This window comes from Gobius niger (genome assembly GCF_951799975.1).
Source record: "Gobius niger genome assembly, chromosome: 21".
Taxonomy (NCBI): Eukaryota; Metazoa; Chordata; class Actinopteri; order Gobiiformes; family Gobiidae; genus Gobius; species Gobius niger.
This window is the reverse complement of record NC_136872.1, coordinates 11,563,227-11,577,411: the sequence shown is the minus strand read 5'-3', so window position 1 is coordinate 11,577,411 and position 14,185 is coordinate 11,563,227. Positions and strand designations below refer to the sequence as shown.

At 42.8% G+C, this 14,185-nt stretch overlaps 1 protein-coding gene across 2 annotated transcripts; it reads left to right on the top strand.

Annotated features, from left to right (window-relative positions):
• The first annotated feature begins 649 nt into the window (after positions 1-649).
• agfg2 (ArfGAP with FG repeats 2) lies at positions 650-13,657 on the top strand. Of its 2 annotated transcripts, XM_079579838.1 has the most exons (14): positions 650-1,028; positions 1,700-1,793; positions 3,630-3,745; positions 4,080-4,212; positions 5,161-5,281; positions 5,364-5,468; positions 5,895-5,927; positions 7,972-8,307; positions 9,179-9,254; positions 9,375-9,418; positions 9,606-9,692; positions 10,523-10,639; positions 11,324-11,394; positions 12,795-13,657. In XM_079579838.1, exons 1-14 carry the CDS (start codon positions 862-864, stop codon positions 12,837-12,839), a joined length of 1,545 nt encoding a protein of 514 aa, XP_079435964.1. In that variant the 5' UTR covers positions 650-861; the 3' UTR covers positions 12,840-13,657. The 2 variants fall into 2 exon arrangements, with proteins under 2 accessions (XP_079435964.1, XP_079435965.1); XM_079579839.1 differs by lacking the exon at positions 5,895-5,927.
• Positions 13,658-14,185: the final 528 nt, after the last annotated feature.

The window sequence follows — 14,185 nt, the reverse complement described above, 5'->3', positions numbered from 1 at the left end:
GGGGTGCATGTCGTTGATTGTTGATCCGAAATTGCATGGATTAAACAGTCTACAAATGTTCTATGTGCCAATTTAGGAAATACTGCTCGGCAAGACTTGTGTGAATAATTTGACGGGGGCTTGATAAGCAGCACGTGACCTTTCAAAAAAACAAAACTTTAGTCCACAGTTGAGATGCCAAAAACTTGGCCCTGAGCCAGTTGGGCTTTGGCGCGCCAGAATCACAGACCGGTGCCAAATACGCGCTTACGTAAGAACGCACGCAACTAAACTTGGACGATAGATGAATTATGAAAGTGATCTGAAAAATCAAAGCAATGTGTTAAACTTGGATGCTTGACAGGTTCGTATTTGTGTTTGACAGGAGATCCCCTTCGCATCTGTCCAGATGTCAAGCTACATGTTCATAAGCCACAAATTCCAGCGCAAAATGCAGGAGAACAGCTTCCCTCCGCGCGGAATGTCCAGTGAGAGAATCATTTTGCTGAATAAAGATACACTTTTATACTATGTTAAAACACATTAGAATATAATCTTATGCCTTTTAGAACGATAAACCTTGTTAATTAACGGTAATAGTGTTGTGCTTTTGATAATGTGTTGTGCTTTTACTCTGAACATCAGTCGTTGTATTTCCGGGCATCACCTTGTGCGTCTTGACGCGCCGCTTCTCCTCAGTGTGTAGTCTCTTGTCGGTAGAGAAGCTGCAGAAACGTGTCTCCACAATGCGGGCGTGAAGAAGTGCAGCCTGTAGTAAACGGGGAGAGGAGGGGACACCGGGGCGGACGGGACAGCTGCGCGGGGTTCACGCACACACGCACGCACGGACGGACGGACGCGCGGAGGGAAGCTGTCAAAAAAATGTCGAACCGCAAGCACCGGGACAACCAGGAGATTTGCTCGCGTAAGGTCCGCGAGCTGGCCCAGTCTGGAGTAAACAAACACTGCTTCGAGTGCAACCAGCCCGGGGTCACTTACACGGACGTCACGGTGGGCAGCTTCGTTTGCACGTCGTGCTCTGGAATGCTGTAAGTAAACGAGCCCCTGTATCCCTTTTCCTTTGACATGTATTTTATGATACCGCATCAGTGGAGGCAAACGTGTGGGCAACGGAGTTAAAAGTATCAGGCCTGAGATTGCACCATGCACCACCCTTTGACAGCTTTTTACAGAGAGCTCTGGTGAAGCTGCGTGTATTAATTTACGCATTCTCCTCTTCCATTTTCTCTGTCTTCTTCCCCTGTAGCGTCATAAGCGACAGACCGCTCTTTGGTCAATTTCCAGCTCTGTTACATATCGCCATGGTGCAGGTTTGACACTACCTTTCCCCATCTCTCTCTCTCTCTCTCTCTCTCTGTCTCTCTCTAGGCTGTACTCTCCGATGTACGCGTGCGTATGTGTCCATCTCTCACATTATGTTCTGCATGTCCAAGCTCCGGGAAGACACCAAACTGCGTCTTATTGCTCAATCCCTACACAGAAAACCTCTGTCGCTGTATGTCTTCTGCATGAAGGAAATTTCAGGTTGCAGCCACTCTGTCACAATGGGGTGGATTATTCTGTTGTGGCACCTTGCACAACAAGTCTGACCTTAATATCAGACAGCCACATGTCAGATGCCCTCTCCACCCCCCCTCTCCAGCTCCTTTTGTGTTTCTTGTGTCTAAATTTCACTGCTCATCTTGTTTCTGTGTCCCAGGAGAGGCCTCAACCCTCCCCACAGAGTCAAGTCTATCTCCATGACAACCTTTTCGCAACAGGAAGTGGAATTCCTCCAAAACCATGGCAATGAGGTAAGAGACGTAACTTTGAAGTAGTTGAAAATCGCACCGCTTTGGGGTTTCGGACGTGAAGCTTGACGTGAGCGCTGTGTACAGGCAAGAAACTGTCAATACGAAGCACAAGATTAGACATTGGTGTTGATGGGATGGGTCAAGGAAACCTATATTTGTCCCTTCATATAACAACGCAACAACAAAACTGTTATAAAGACATTATATTTTCCTGTTGATCATACTTTACTTTCACACTTATAACATGATAATGGAATGGATAGGAATTTACAGCCTTTATACTGGATTAGGGTGAGGATGAATCACATTACCATGAAACTGACAGACATGTGTCCTCTTTCTATGTATCTACCATGTGTTATAACACATTTGGGTACAATGGCTATTCTGTCTTATGGTAGCTAGTGCTGTAAAGTAAATTGCTACAGGCTGACTTATACATTTGGGTTTTTTATGCGCCCCAAGATGGAATACATCTGAAAATTGCTGTAGTAAGTAAATTGTAAATGCAATCCATAGATTGATACACTGTAAATTCCAACTCATAGCGCTTACTTGGAATAAACTAAACTTGCTGCGTAGCACTTAAACCCAATGTTAAGCAATGGTTGCTAGTGATGCTAGTAGGATTAAGGAGGCTTTCACAGTTTACAAGTTCTGATTACTAGATATGCTACTACTGGCAACTGGGAATTCCTAGTACTGATTACTTTTGTTGCTTAAATATGGTCTTAACCTGTTCTATTATTCTTAGTAATGGTTGCTGGAATGTACTTGTTATTCCCATTATGTTTTACAAATTAAGCACAAGATATAAATGTTGTAAAAAAGCAAAACAATGTATAGTTCTAAAATCCATTTATTTAACATTGAACAGTGTAAAAAGACTTGTTTTGCACCGTGTCGTTACAGTGTACTGTAAAGACACAACAAGACTGTCTTTCTCACAGCCAAACCAAACCACAATCTGTTTCCCTCTGTGCAAGAGTGTGTAGGTTGAAATCCTTCCTGAGCTTATATCACAGCTGAGACGAATGCTTGCTATTGGCATGTTGTGTAAAAAAGAGCAGAGTATTTCCTCCTCCTCCTCCATCCTCCTCTTCGTCCCACCACAACCATTATCATCATCCTCATCATGATCATCTACAGCTTCAGAGTGCTGCTCCGGCCTGTCATGATTCATTTATTGGCTGTAACGCGCAGCTCCCTGACTCTTAAGCCAGAGATGAATCACATATGAGAGAAGCTGTTTGAGTACATATTTGCACGGGCTATCATTGTAATTATAGGTGAGGTGCTGGTGGAGAAAAGTAGTTTGACCCAACTGTTTAAACGCCACGGCTTCTTACACAATCTATGTATTGTTTACGTGTGCTGGAGATTTCTGAGAGTAGTAACAGTCAGCAAGTTATATTCTTTGCTATAGCTGAGTTGATCTGTATTATTTACTGGGAATATAATGATGTCTGAATTTCAATAATAATGATAAACTACAATATTATCTTCTGCAGACGATCTGTACCACCATATGCACACCGGCCTTAACCACTGGACTAGATCAACTTTACACTTACTTTACATCTAGTTTATTTAAAGAGCTGCTGCTACAAAGCTACACGTTCCTGTACGTGTGTTGCACTAAATATGGGCCCTCTCATGTTCACTAGCCGACTTATGACATGTTTCATTTATTTATCTATTTGTTGATGGCCTTGCTGTGCCCCGGGTCATATTGCAACATCACAGTCTGACGGATATTGTTACATTCCTACTGTTATCGACTATAATGTGCACCAATTCAATCTTTTACGCCACTTGTTTTTCGTTGTTGTCCAGGTTGGGAGGAGGACGTGGCTGTGCGTTTTTGACCCAAAGACAGACGGCTGCTCCGACATGAAGGACTCGCAAAAGTTTAAGGAATTTCTTCAAGACAAATATGAAAAGAAAAAATGGTGAGTATTTGCTTCTGTTCCTTTCCGCCACATTATGATGTAACTATTAGACATTAAACAAGAGGTTCCAGTCTTTCAGTAGTGAATTACAACTTGCAGAATCAAAGCTGCTTTGTGGATAGAAAAGCTGTGGCCTTATTTGGGCTGTGTGTAAAACAATGTCATCACACAGCTGGGCCTTTAGATCAGAGCGCTGAGCCAAATGCTTTACAAGCTTAAAATGATTTGGTTTGACCTTGGATCATTTTGGGGTGATATAGTTAATTAGGTCTATTTAACTATTGTTATTTTTGTGCATGTAATGTTGAGTGAGTTCAGAAATGTGTTCTTTCAGGCACTTTTCTAAATGTAAAAATCGTCGGGATGTAGAAGGTCCCTGGAGTCCAGGAGTCCCATCCATGCCACCCTCCCATGGTCCTTTAGCTGGGCAAGGTCCCACCCACAATGCCAGAGCGCCGCGACCACTGGTAAGTTAAAGGACTAGGCCACTGTTTTTACATTACTGAGATATGTTCTTACCTGAGCTTAGATGAGTTGATAGGTACCTGTCTGGTCTTTGTGCGTGCGCTCAGTCACGCAAAAAGACCAAAGATGTTGTTAGCATTTAGCCTCTCCCAGCTTATTCCTATGGAGCCAAACGGGGGTGAAGTTAGAAGCGACCAAGCTCTTCCATGTTCTCCCTATTTAAATACGGTTGTGTGAGTAGTTACACGATCCAAGTATAGTGACACAAGATTAAACACGTCGATTTTTTAAGCGGATAAAAATGGGAACTATATTGTGAGGCGTAATAACACCTTAGGAGCACTTCGACGTCCGCGCAGTAATATCTTCACTCCTAAAGAATTCTGAAGTGTAACTACTCACGTAAAAGTATTTAAATAGGGAAAACGTGGAAGAGCTTGGTCGCTTCTAACTTCATGCCCTTTGGGTCCATAGAGGAGAGGAGGAGAGGCTAAATGCTAACAACATCTTTAGCCTTTTTGCATGACTGAGAGCACGCACAAAGACCAGAGTCTTAGCTCAGGTAAGAACATGTCTCAGTATGGAAAAACGGTGGCCTGTTCCTTTAAAGTTTCTCTTTTGTATTTTTTTTTTTGGGGGGGGGGGGATTTTTTCACAAAAAGGGGAAATCATTTTTGGTGCACCTGAGAAGTAGGGAGCAAAAAAAAAAAAAAAAGTTCAGAAGAAACGAGAAGTGAGAGTAATAGAAGTTGAAAACAGACCCAAGTTCCCCTCTTCACAGCGGGGGAGCGACAGAGCAAGCGAGTGGGTTGGTCAGGGCCAGGTAGCCCACTTCAAAGTGCAGGGTTATCAATTATTGAAAGAGCATGAAAGAGACTCTACCATCTGCCTCGGTGCCCTCCTCCTGCTGTCTGCCGTCTACCTGTGTCTTCCCATTCATCTCGCTGCAGTCCCAGGCCCAGCTGCCCTCGTGGGACCGGGGCCCTGCCATCTCTCCGGCTGACATGCGGACAGACGCCTTCACCGCCCGGCCGCTGCGATCACAGAGCTTCAGAGACCCCCCTCTCAAAGGTTGGGTTGCGCTCCCTCTTTTCAGGGGGAAGTGAGATTTCTGTGAGTCTGGTCTCACTTTTGGTTTATTTGTCCCTTTTAGACGCCCCTTTATGCGGGATTGAGAGACAGCGTCCCGGCTCGCTGACGTCAGCGCATGGAGGTCAAAGTCACGCCCCCTCTTTTCCCGCTCTCCCACGGCCTTCAGGTGAGTCACCAAAACACGTCCCGAGATCCAGAGATACACATTTCTGCCATTAATTTACTTTGGTTTCATTTATTAATCTGTCTGTCACTCACCTTTATTGTATTCACATAACTGATGTTTTAATGAAGGGAGGTTTAGTAGCATCTAAGTCCCAGACATAGGGCCGTACATTTTTTTCCCAATTTTTTCTGGACTCGTGACTCGATTCGAACTTGTGACTTCTGAGAGGCAGTTACTTGTTACTCGACTCCATGTTAGAAGAAGTCGGACTTGGACTCAAACTATTTGCCCATACACTGTATACAGACACAAACAAAGTCAGATATTAACAAGGCCGTTCATTATGTAACACCAGTGACACTTTCTCCCCTCTTTCCTCCCCATTCTATCCATTTTTGTTTCCGTTTTCCCCCCCCAAACCCATAGCGAGTAGCTCCTTCAAAAACCACTTCACTTTAGGTAAGACTTGGCTCTAACCAACGCATTTGACTGTGTGCTTAGATCAATACGCTCTCTCTGTGCTCTCTTCATTCATTATGGATGGCCAGTGTATGAGCTGCATTGTTCATAACTTGCTCGCATGTGGATTCAACCGCAAAATAGAAATTGATATAAATTTACCAAAGATGACGTCAAAGCCTAGATCTTAAGACACGGGAGGGTCAAGGAAAGTTACACTCGGTGTTCCCGCAGAGAAAGGAGACCGAGTTAACCTCTATTTTTAGGCCCTAGCTGCTACCCCCAAGCGCTGCTGAGAGATTTTGCACCTTGCTGTCGTCAAAGCATTTCAACTTGGTGTAGCCGTGCTGTATTCCCACCACAGACGTAAATATCCCATTCAACAAACAGGGAAGTTGTGTAGGTCATCTCAATGGACAATCAGAGAGGGTTCATTTTTAGCTTTTAGGCTCATTTTTAGCCCTTACATTTTAGTGTTCTGCTACTACTTGCATGTAAATGTGTGCTAGTCTAGAGCTATATTTCTCCCCAAATGGTTTTAATTTGATGATACAAAATTGACCTTGTAACCTTGTAACCTTTGTACAACCTGAGCCCCACTGAGCAGGGTGAGCAATCACATTCCAGGGGTCGCCTGTGCTCCTTAGGACCACACTTGTTCCTGGGATGTTGAATGTGTTCATAGTGGAGCTCTTTAATTGGAAAAGAAGCATCTGAATTCAAATTGTTTAATTGGAAGCTTGGATACTAATCATGATTATTCAGTTATTAGAGATTTAGTCCTAAGTATTGTCATAATTAATGTTTTTTAATAAAAACAAAACAAAAACAAAAACTGTTAAAAATATAATATTTCATTTGCATAAACATGATAACACAATCTGCACCAAATGAACATGGGCGAGGACAACATTCTCTAAGCATGCGCACACCAGCCGCTCTGTTGCATGCTTCACGCTGTATATCTGTATCTGGTCTGGCCTGGATTCTTGCACCGCTTGTCAGCTGACTCTTTGCAACACTTTTTGTCTTGTTTATTGACTTTGGCTGGAGCTAACAGCTGCGCAAGTTCATGCTTTAAAAAAGTTTGCTTTTCCAAAGTAAACTCTTGTAATTGTGTTGATCAAAGCTTGATAGAAAAGTTTCTTTTCTGCTTTTGTGATTTTAGATCAACCATGCGTGCTGTACAAATGTTGTTTGGCATTGTGTTTATAGACAGTGGTTGCATCATTTCTGGTGTGCATCTTGTGTAACATTATGATCTGAAATGACTCAATTTACTCGTTGCATTTTGGCCATACATTTACCCATTCTCAAACAAAATGTTTATTTTTAATCAGGGATTGATTTTTTTATTTTTTTATTTTTTTTTACCTCACTGGCCTTTGTGTCTAGTCTTTGTCAAAAGTGATTTGCAATTTCTGCCATTATGAAGTTAATGTGCATAATTGTAACAGAATGGGGACTTTTTTGCTTGTTATGTTAAATCAGTTTTATGTCTGGGCAGGGATACTTAAAAAAGATAACACGGTTTACCTTTCTGCCTTTTCTTGTACTTAGTGAGAACTGATGTAGCAGAATGGCCTAGTCCCATACACTCTAACAAAAACCCATAGTTAATGATGCCCCCAAAGAAAACGCAGAAGAGGAATTAGCATGTGATAGTTCACATTTGAAGAGCTCATTTGGAAAAACAATTAAGTGCCATTGAAAATAATCCAGACATGCTTCTAATTTCCTCTTTGTGTTGAAATGGTTTTAACCAGAGCTATGCCATAAAATATTAGGCCATTTGTTCACATCCGCACACCTTTACTTTGACAAGTGTCACCTGTTTTTGCAAATGAACTCTTCATTTGTTGAAATAAAAATACTGAGTTTTGTCGTGTAAGATATTTCGGCAGATTTGAAGGTTGAGTTTGAACTTTTACACTGCCAAAGGGCAAGATCATCTCTTCTTTGAAGAGCTAGAAGTGTATTTGCATATTTATTAAATTTCACTTTGTTGCGTCACTCACTTTCGTCCCTGTCCTCCTCCTCTCAGGTCGTACAGTATCGGCATCAGGGATCACTGGGCCCTTTAGGGCCTTCCCTAAGTCTCTGAGTGTGGACTTTGGGGGCCTGGCCAACTCTCAAATACAGCCCCTGCCTCACTCCCTGTCCCAGCCACAGTCACAGTCACAGTCACAGCAGCAGCAGCAGCAGCAACAGCAACAGCAGCAGCAGCAGCAACAGCAACAGCAGCAGCAGCAGCAGCAGCAGGCGGGCAGTGGTGGGCAGACCACACCCCCCCACAGCACCTCCAACAATCAGGACAAGTACGCCGCTGTCTCTCACCTGGACAGTGTCTTCTCTGACACAACAGCACCCACACAGCCAGGTATGAAACATCAATGTTCCTTTAAACCAGGTATGGAGTCAAAGCGAAAAATATACAAATTGTTTATATTTTCATCATTCAGTCAAAGAAGAACAATGTAATGAGCATATTTTATGTGAAGTAAACATTACTCCAGCCACAAGAGTCTCATTCTCAGGCTAGACTAATAAAGTTGGTGAAATCCGACTTGATGCAGCAACAGGGCAACTTCCATGACTCACTGCAACTTCACTCAAGAGTGAGAGGTTTGAGTCTTGGCCTTGGCCTTGCTCCATGGCATAAACATATCAGTTTTAGTTTTTTTACAAATTCTATATTGTAAAACTTTGTACCTGCCCAGACACCAGTTTGTACAAAAGACAGGCAAACAGTGCCGGCACAAGAGTACGTGTGACACTGATTGTCACGGCCAGCTAAATAGGTTGCATAACATCCTTACTGCAAATGCCAAGGCTTCCACAGCTGAATTCAGTCCATTGTGTTCGCTCCTGGACATGCATGGTCTGACTCAAAGAACATGCTAGATTTGTTTACTCCGACCTGGTAGTATTTTGGCCGTAACCAACTGCTTTCATGCATACCTCTCATGTGAGTAGCCCTTGGCCGCACTGCTTTTCCCCCTTCACCCTGGCTGGCTGAATTAAAGAGTTTATTGATTTCCTGCCCTGGCTCACGTTGATTCATATCAGGAGCAACACAGAGCTGGTATTTTTTATTTAGCCAGTTAGTAACACTTGTGAAAAACAACAACAACAACAATAACACAAGATCAGCTGTGTTTCCCCCCTCTTTAGAGTGCACTCTTTAAACATTATTATTGCATTTGGCCACTAAAACTTTAATTATATGTGTATTAAATGCGTGTTCACAGCTCCCTCTGCTGGTGGACCTCCGCAGTACAGCAGCCTCTTTGGCAACAGGCTCTCCTCCAGCTCCACTCCTGCCAGGTACACGATTCACCGCTGTCAGATCGTCTTTTGTTGAACATGATTGGTTTCTAAAGTAAAGGTCACATTCTGAATTGACTGTTTTTTTTTCCGTTGTTGTTTTTTTCCCTTCTCCCCCAGCTCTCCCGGGGTCGATACCGTCTCCGGCCCCCAAACTTTCACAAGTGAGTCCGGTGCACGCACGCATTGATCTCACAGCTAAAGTTTATAATGGGTCGGCTCGTCTTGAACACAGCCCGGCTCCTTTAATTAACATCTCGGTGGCTAAGAGCTGCAGCCGTTTGAATAGGCAGGAATGTGAATGATGTGCCCCTCTCTCTCTCTCTCTCTCTCTCCCTGTGTGTGTCTCAGATTTCCCAAACCCATTCAACTCGGGCTCCTCTTCCCAGCCGCCCGCCGCCCTCTCCCCCAGTAACCCCTTCAGCAGCGCCTCCGGAGGTGAGACCCAAAGAGCCTGTGTAACTGCTCGGCTTTCATTCTGCAACTGCTTGACATGGGAAAGGCGGCTTTGGTTACATCAGTGTGTATAAAGCAAGTGTTCATAAATTATTGGAATAAAAGTCGGTGTAGGCGATAAGAGTAGGTTTGTTATTTAAGAAGAGGTTTGTGTAGATCTACTTTTTTGAGTTGTTAAAAGATTATAACATATTATAATTTAATGTCTCATGAACAGTATTTTTCATTCATTCATTCCTTTTATTCCTCTGTATGTACCAGCCACATACAGTTCACAATTTCAATGTTTTATACATTTTCACGATCAGAAAGGAGCAGATGGAAGCATAATATTCTTCCATCTGCCATTCTTGTAGATAAATTAAAATCATGTAAAGCAAATCAGCAACCAGAAAAGCTGATATTCATCGTACAATACATTTGATGTGACCCTTAAAGCTCTCTAGAAAGGTCTTATGCACACATTCTTGCAATTTTATTATAGGCGATATAGAGCTTATGCCGATGTTGTCACAGCATAGCAACAGCATGACAACAGAGGCTAAATGAGTGTCAACATTGAGTTGAAAAAGTGTTATTTGATTGACACTGAAATTTTCACTATTATAACTCACATATTTAGAGGCTTATCCCACAAATCAATGTTCCCGACAAATGGGGCTACCGATACGGAAAACGTTTCCAACTGTACATTTGCTCGCTTCACCGTCTCCAGCTTGTGTTAATTTGTGCTTGATTCATCTCAGTACAGGTCTCGCAAAGGTCACTGTGTTGATGATGGACGTTTTTGTGTGGGGGTTTTTTGTCTCTAGGTGACTCCAGTGCATTCGTCACTTCACCCACTTCAGTGTTCCCTCCATCTGTGTCCTTCCCAGCTCCCACCTCACACGACGCGTTCCACGAGACCGCCAGCAACCAGGAGACCAACGGTATGCATTTGATCACTCACAGATTACGGGTTTAGTGCGTTTGCAGGTCTTTTGTGCCACTGCTGATTTAAAACTGCCCATAGTGGATGATCGTGAGAGTGACAGGCCTCATGTAATAGACTTTTTCAATAAGAGCTGCACACGACTTCATAATATGTTCATATTATAGCAGGTATCCTATGCAAACAACACACTTCCTGTCTCCATCATTCTTGTATTATAGTTAAGCAGTTAATACTTCAGTCTTTTCTCAAATGTTCATCCAATCCTCATTTTGAAGCATAAATTGTAAATCCAAGCACAATCTCAATACTCGATGAAAATGTGATATTTTTCCTCAAATCTCGCAGCTCTCGTATCAATACCCGCAGAGTCGTTCATGACCAGCGGGGGCAGGTCATGTATGTTGCATGTAATTGGTCGTTTCGATTCTGGCTCACGCTCGGGCTCCTGTGACAGATACTGTATGTGCACTGGCTGCAGATCAAGCACACCTCACGCACCTCATTATCCCAGCCGTGTACAGTGACGCTCAGGGCATACCAATACCTATATAGGAGCCGCGGCTTTTCCTGCTCCAAACGTCCAAGTTTCAAGTTTGTAATTTCACCCATGTGTCCTCACTTGACCGGCGTTTCTTTTTATCTTTTGCTCTCTCTAAATTTGGGGATTTTTATTTTTTAGGTTTTGCCTCTTTTCCTGCTCCTGACGCTCAGCCCAAAGTTCCACGGTCAATATCGGTGAATCCGTTCACAGTAAGTAAACCTTTTATTACAATCAATAGCTCTTCCGTACCCAATTTTCCCTTTTTCAAGCTGATTTTTTTTTCTTCTGAAGTATGTGGAATAAAAAGACTGCTGTGAGCAACTCTTTGAACAATGGAGATGTCTGAAAATGAAACTAAGAGAGTTAGGAATGAGCTTTGGACCACAGACATTTTAACCAGCTCCCTTTGTTCAGTTTGAAACGGGGAAAATTGGGCACTCTAAAGGAACAGGCCCCCGTTCTTCCATACTGAAATATGTTCTTACCTGAGCTTAGACGAGTTGATGCGTACCTGTCTGGTCTTTGTGCGTGCGCTCAGTCACGCCAAAAGACCGAAGATGTTGTTAGCATTTAGCCTCTCGTAGCATATTCCTATAGACCCAAATGAGGGTGAAGTTAGAAGCGACCAAGCTCTTCCACGTTTCCCCTATTTAAATACGGTTACGCGAGTAGCTACAGCAGGGGTCACCAACCTTATTTCAGCTGAGGGCTACTTTAAGAGCATTAAGTTGTTCAAGGGCTACCAGTGAAAAACAAATCCTAAAGACTTAAACGTACACTGTTCACTTATAGGATATTGACCCCATATTATATTAAAATAGCTTTATTTTAAACTCATACTGAGTCAAAAGAACCGAAATAACTGTAATTTTAAGAATTAGATTCAAGAAAATGAAGTGTTTTACACTTTAGAAATAGTCCCAAGGGCTACTGGACATGCCCCAAAGGGCCCCTGGGTGCCCGCGGGCACCACGTTGGTGACCCCTGAGCTACAGGATCCAAGTACAGATATACAAAATGAAACGGATTAAAAGGGGTACTACATTGTGAGGCGTAATAATACCTTAGGAGCACTTCGAGGTCCGCGCAGTTATATCTTCACTCCCAAAGAATTACTCACGTAACCGTATTTAAATAGAGAAAACATGGAAGAGCTTGGTCGCTTCTAAATTGGGTCCATAGAGGAGAGGAGGAGAGGCTAAATGCTAACAACATCATTGGTCGTTTTGCATGAATGAGCGCACGCACAAAGACCAGACAGGTACGCATCAACTCGTCGAAGCTCAGGTAAGAACATGTCTCAGTATGGAAGAATGGTGGCCTGTTCCTTTAACATGGTGTTTGGATCATATCTCAAACCTTTTGCATAATTTATTTAAGCTTAGAACATGAATGCAGCTCTGTTATTAAGATGATAGTTGCATAAAAGTAATAAACAATCTCTGGCAATGTGTGCCAAGTCAGCTCAGAGCACAACTGAAAAATATTTATTGAAGCAATGCTAATTTGTTAATCTGCCCAGAGGTATTTGACACAAAGTCTCTTGGAAATGCAGTGAAGTGAAGTGAAGTTCCCCCGAATTATTCTCTCTCCTTTTTGTTGCTTTCAGGGGAATGTTTACTCCAGTCGGACGTCAAAAAACCCTTTCATCTGACGCCTCCTTCTCGCCCCTCTCTCTTTTCACCCAACATCGGTCTCTGGGAAGCTGAACCCGAGAAGTCGCTGCCATTTCAAAAAGCCTCTGGAGTATTTTTGACCTCCTACTTGTCCCCGTCCATGTTTACCTATGTGTTTGTTTGTCGAGGAGAGAATGCAAAGAAAATGTGCTTGTGAGCGCGTGTGCGTAGGAGAGTGACCGCTTGTTGTGTGTCATGTCAAAGGTGTTGTGTGCCAGTAGATGCCACCTCAGGGCTCGATATGACGCCTATAACTTTTGAAGAAAATAATGTCCACTCATTATTACACACGTGTCACTGCTGCTGCTGCTGCTACTCCGCTTTCATCTCCTGCTTAAAAAAAAGAAAAGTGCAAAAAAACCCGCCAGCCCCACCAGTAATACGTCTCCGGCTTCGAAATAAATGTCTCCTAGAGGAAAGCCAGTTGGTAACTCACCAGCTGAAATGTTTACGACGTAATGAGAGACACTGAAAGTTTTCTAGCTTTAACAGCCTAAAGATGCATGAGAAAGATGGAGGCAGACCTTTCTGTCAAAATTATGTTTGCATTGGTCATTCTGTTTTAGTTCCTTTGACGGACTGTGGTTTTACTCTCAGGCTGCATGCGCTTAGAGGGCTATAAGGAGATGCTACTGAATGTAAAAGCAAATTAATCTAGATGTGTAACTCATCTCCAGTCATGTACCGGACCAAATGTTTGCTCCTGTTTTAACACTGAACATTGTTTTTCCTTAATTTGCCAAAAGACTCATGTAACAACGTCTTTGTATCCAATGTTCATAAAATCAGTTGCTTCTTAAAACTTCTCTTCTCATTTTGATCGCACTACAGTTTTCATAATGGGGCTGTGATATATTTTCGAACAGCAGAGGGCGCTTGGCATTCAGTTTTCTCTGACCTCGTGGAGGTTACTTTTGGATGCATATTGCATAACAACATTCATACTGCATAAGTGTACCAAGATGGAGATCCTCTGTTGCCATCCTTGTGGCTATTTATAGATGTATGTTACACACCAAAATAGAAAAATACTAACATTATTCTACACTGTTTTGTTTTTATTGAATTGTCTTGATCATCCATCAGCGGTCACGGTGACACTGGCCAGTGCCCAGCCAGACAGATTAAAATGATCAGAGTCAAGGGCCAAGAAGGACAGGCCTGGACATGTTTAGTGTCAATTCCTGTGGATTTACGCACTGTTTACGCGTTATTTGTCAGCCATGATTTGTCAGCCAATGGTGATACATTATGTTGAAACATTATAATAAGACTGCATCATTTCATGCAGATGTGGTCATTTTTGAATCTTTGCACACATGTC

Coding starts and splice junctions, on each gene's coding strand:
- agfg2 (XM_079579838.1), top strand. CDS start 862: ATGTCGAACCGCAAGCACCGGGACAACCAGGAGATTTGCTCGCGTAAG. Junction 4,213..5,160: donor CCAGAGCGCCGCGACCACTG/GTAAGTTAAAGG, acceptor ATCTCGCTGCAG/TCCCAGGCCCAGCTGCCCTC. Junction 5,469..5,894: donor CGCTCTCCCACGGCCTTCAG/GTGAGTCACCAA, acceptor CCAAACCCATAG/CGAGTAGCTCCTTCAAAAAC.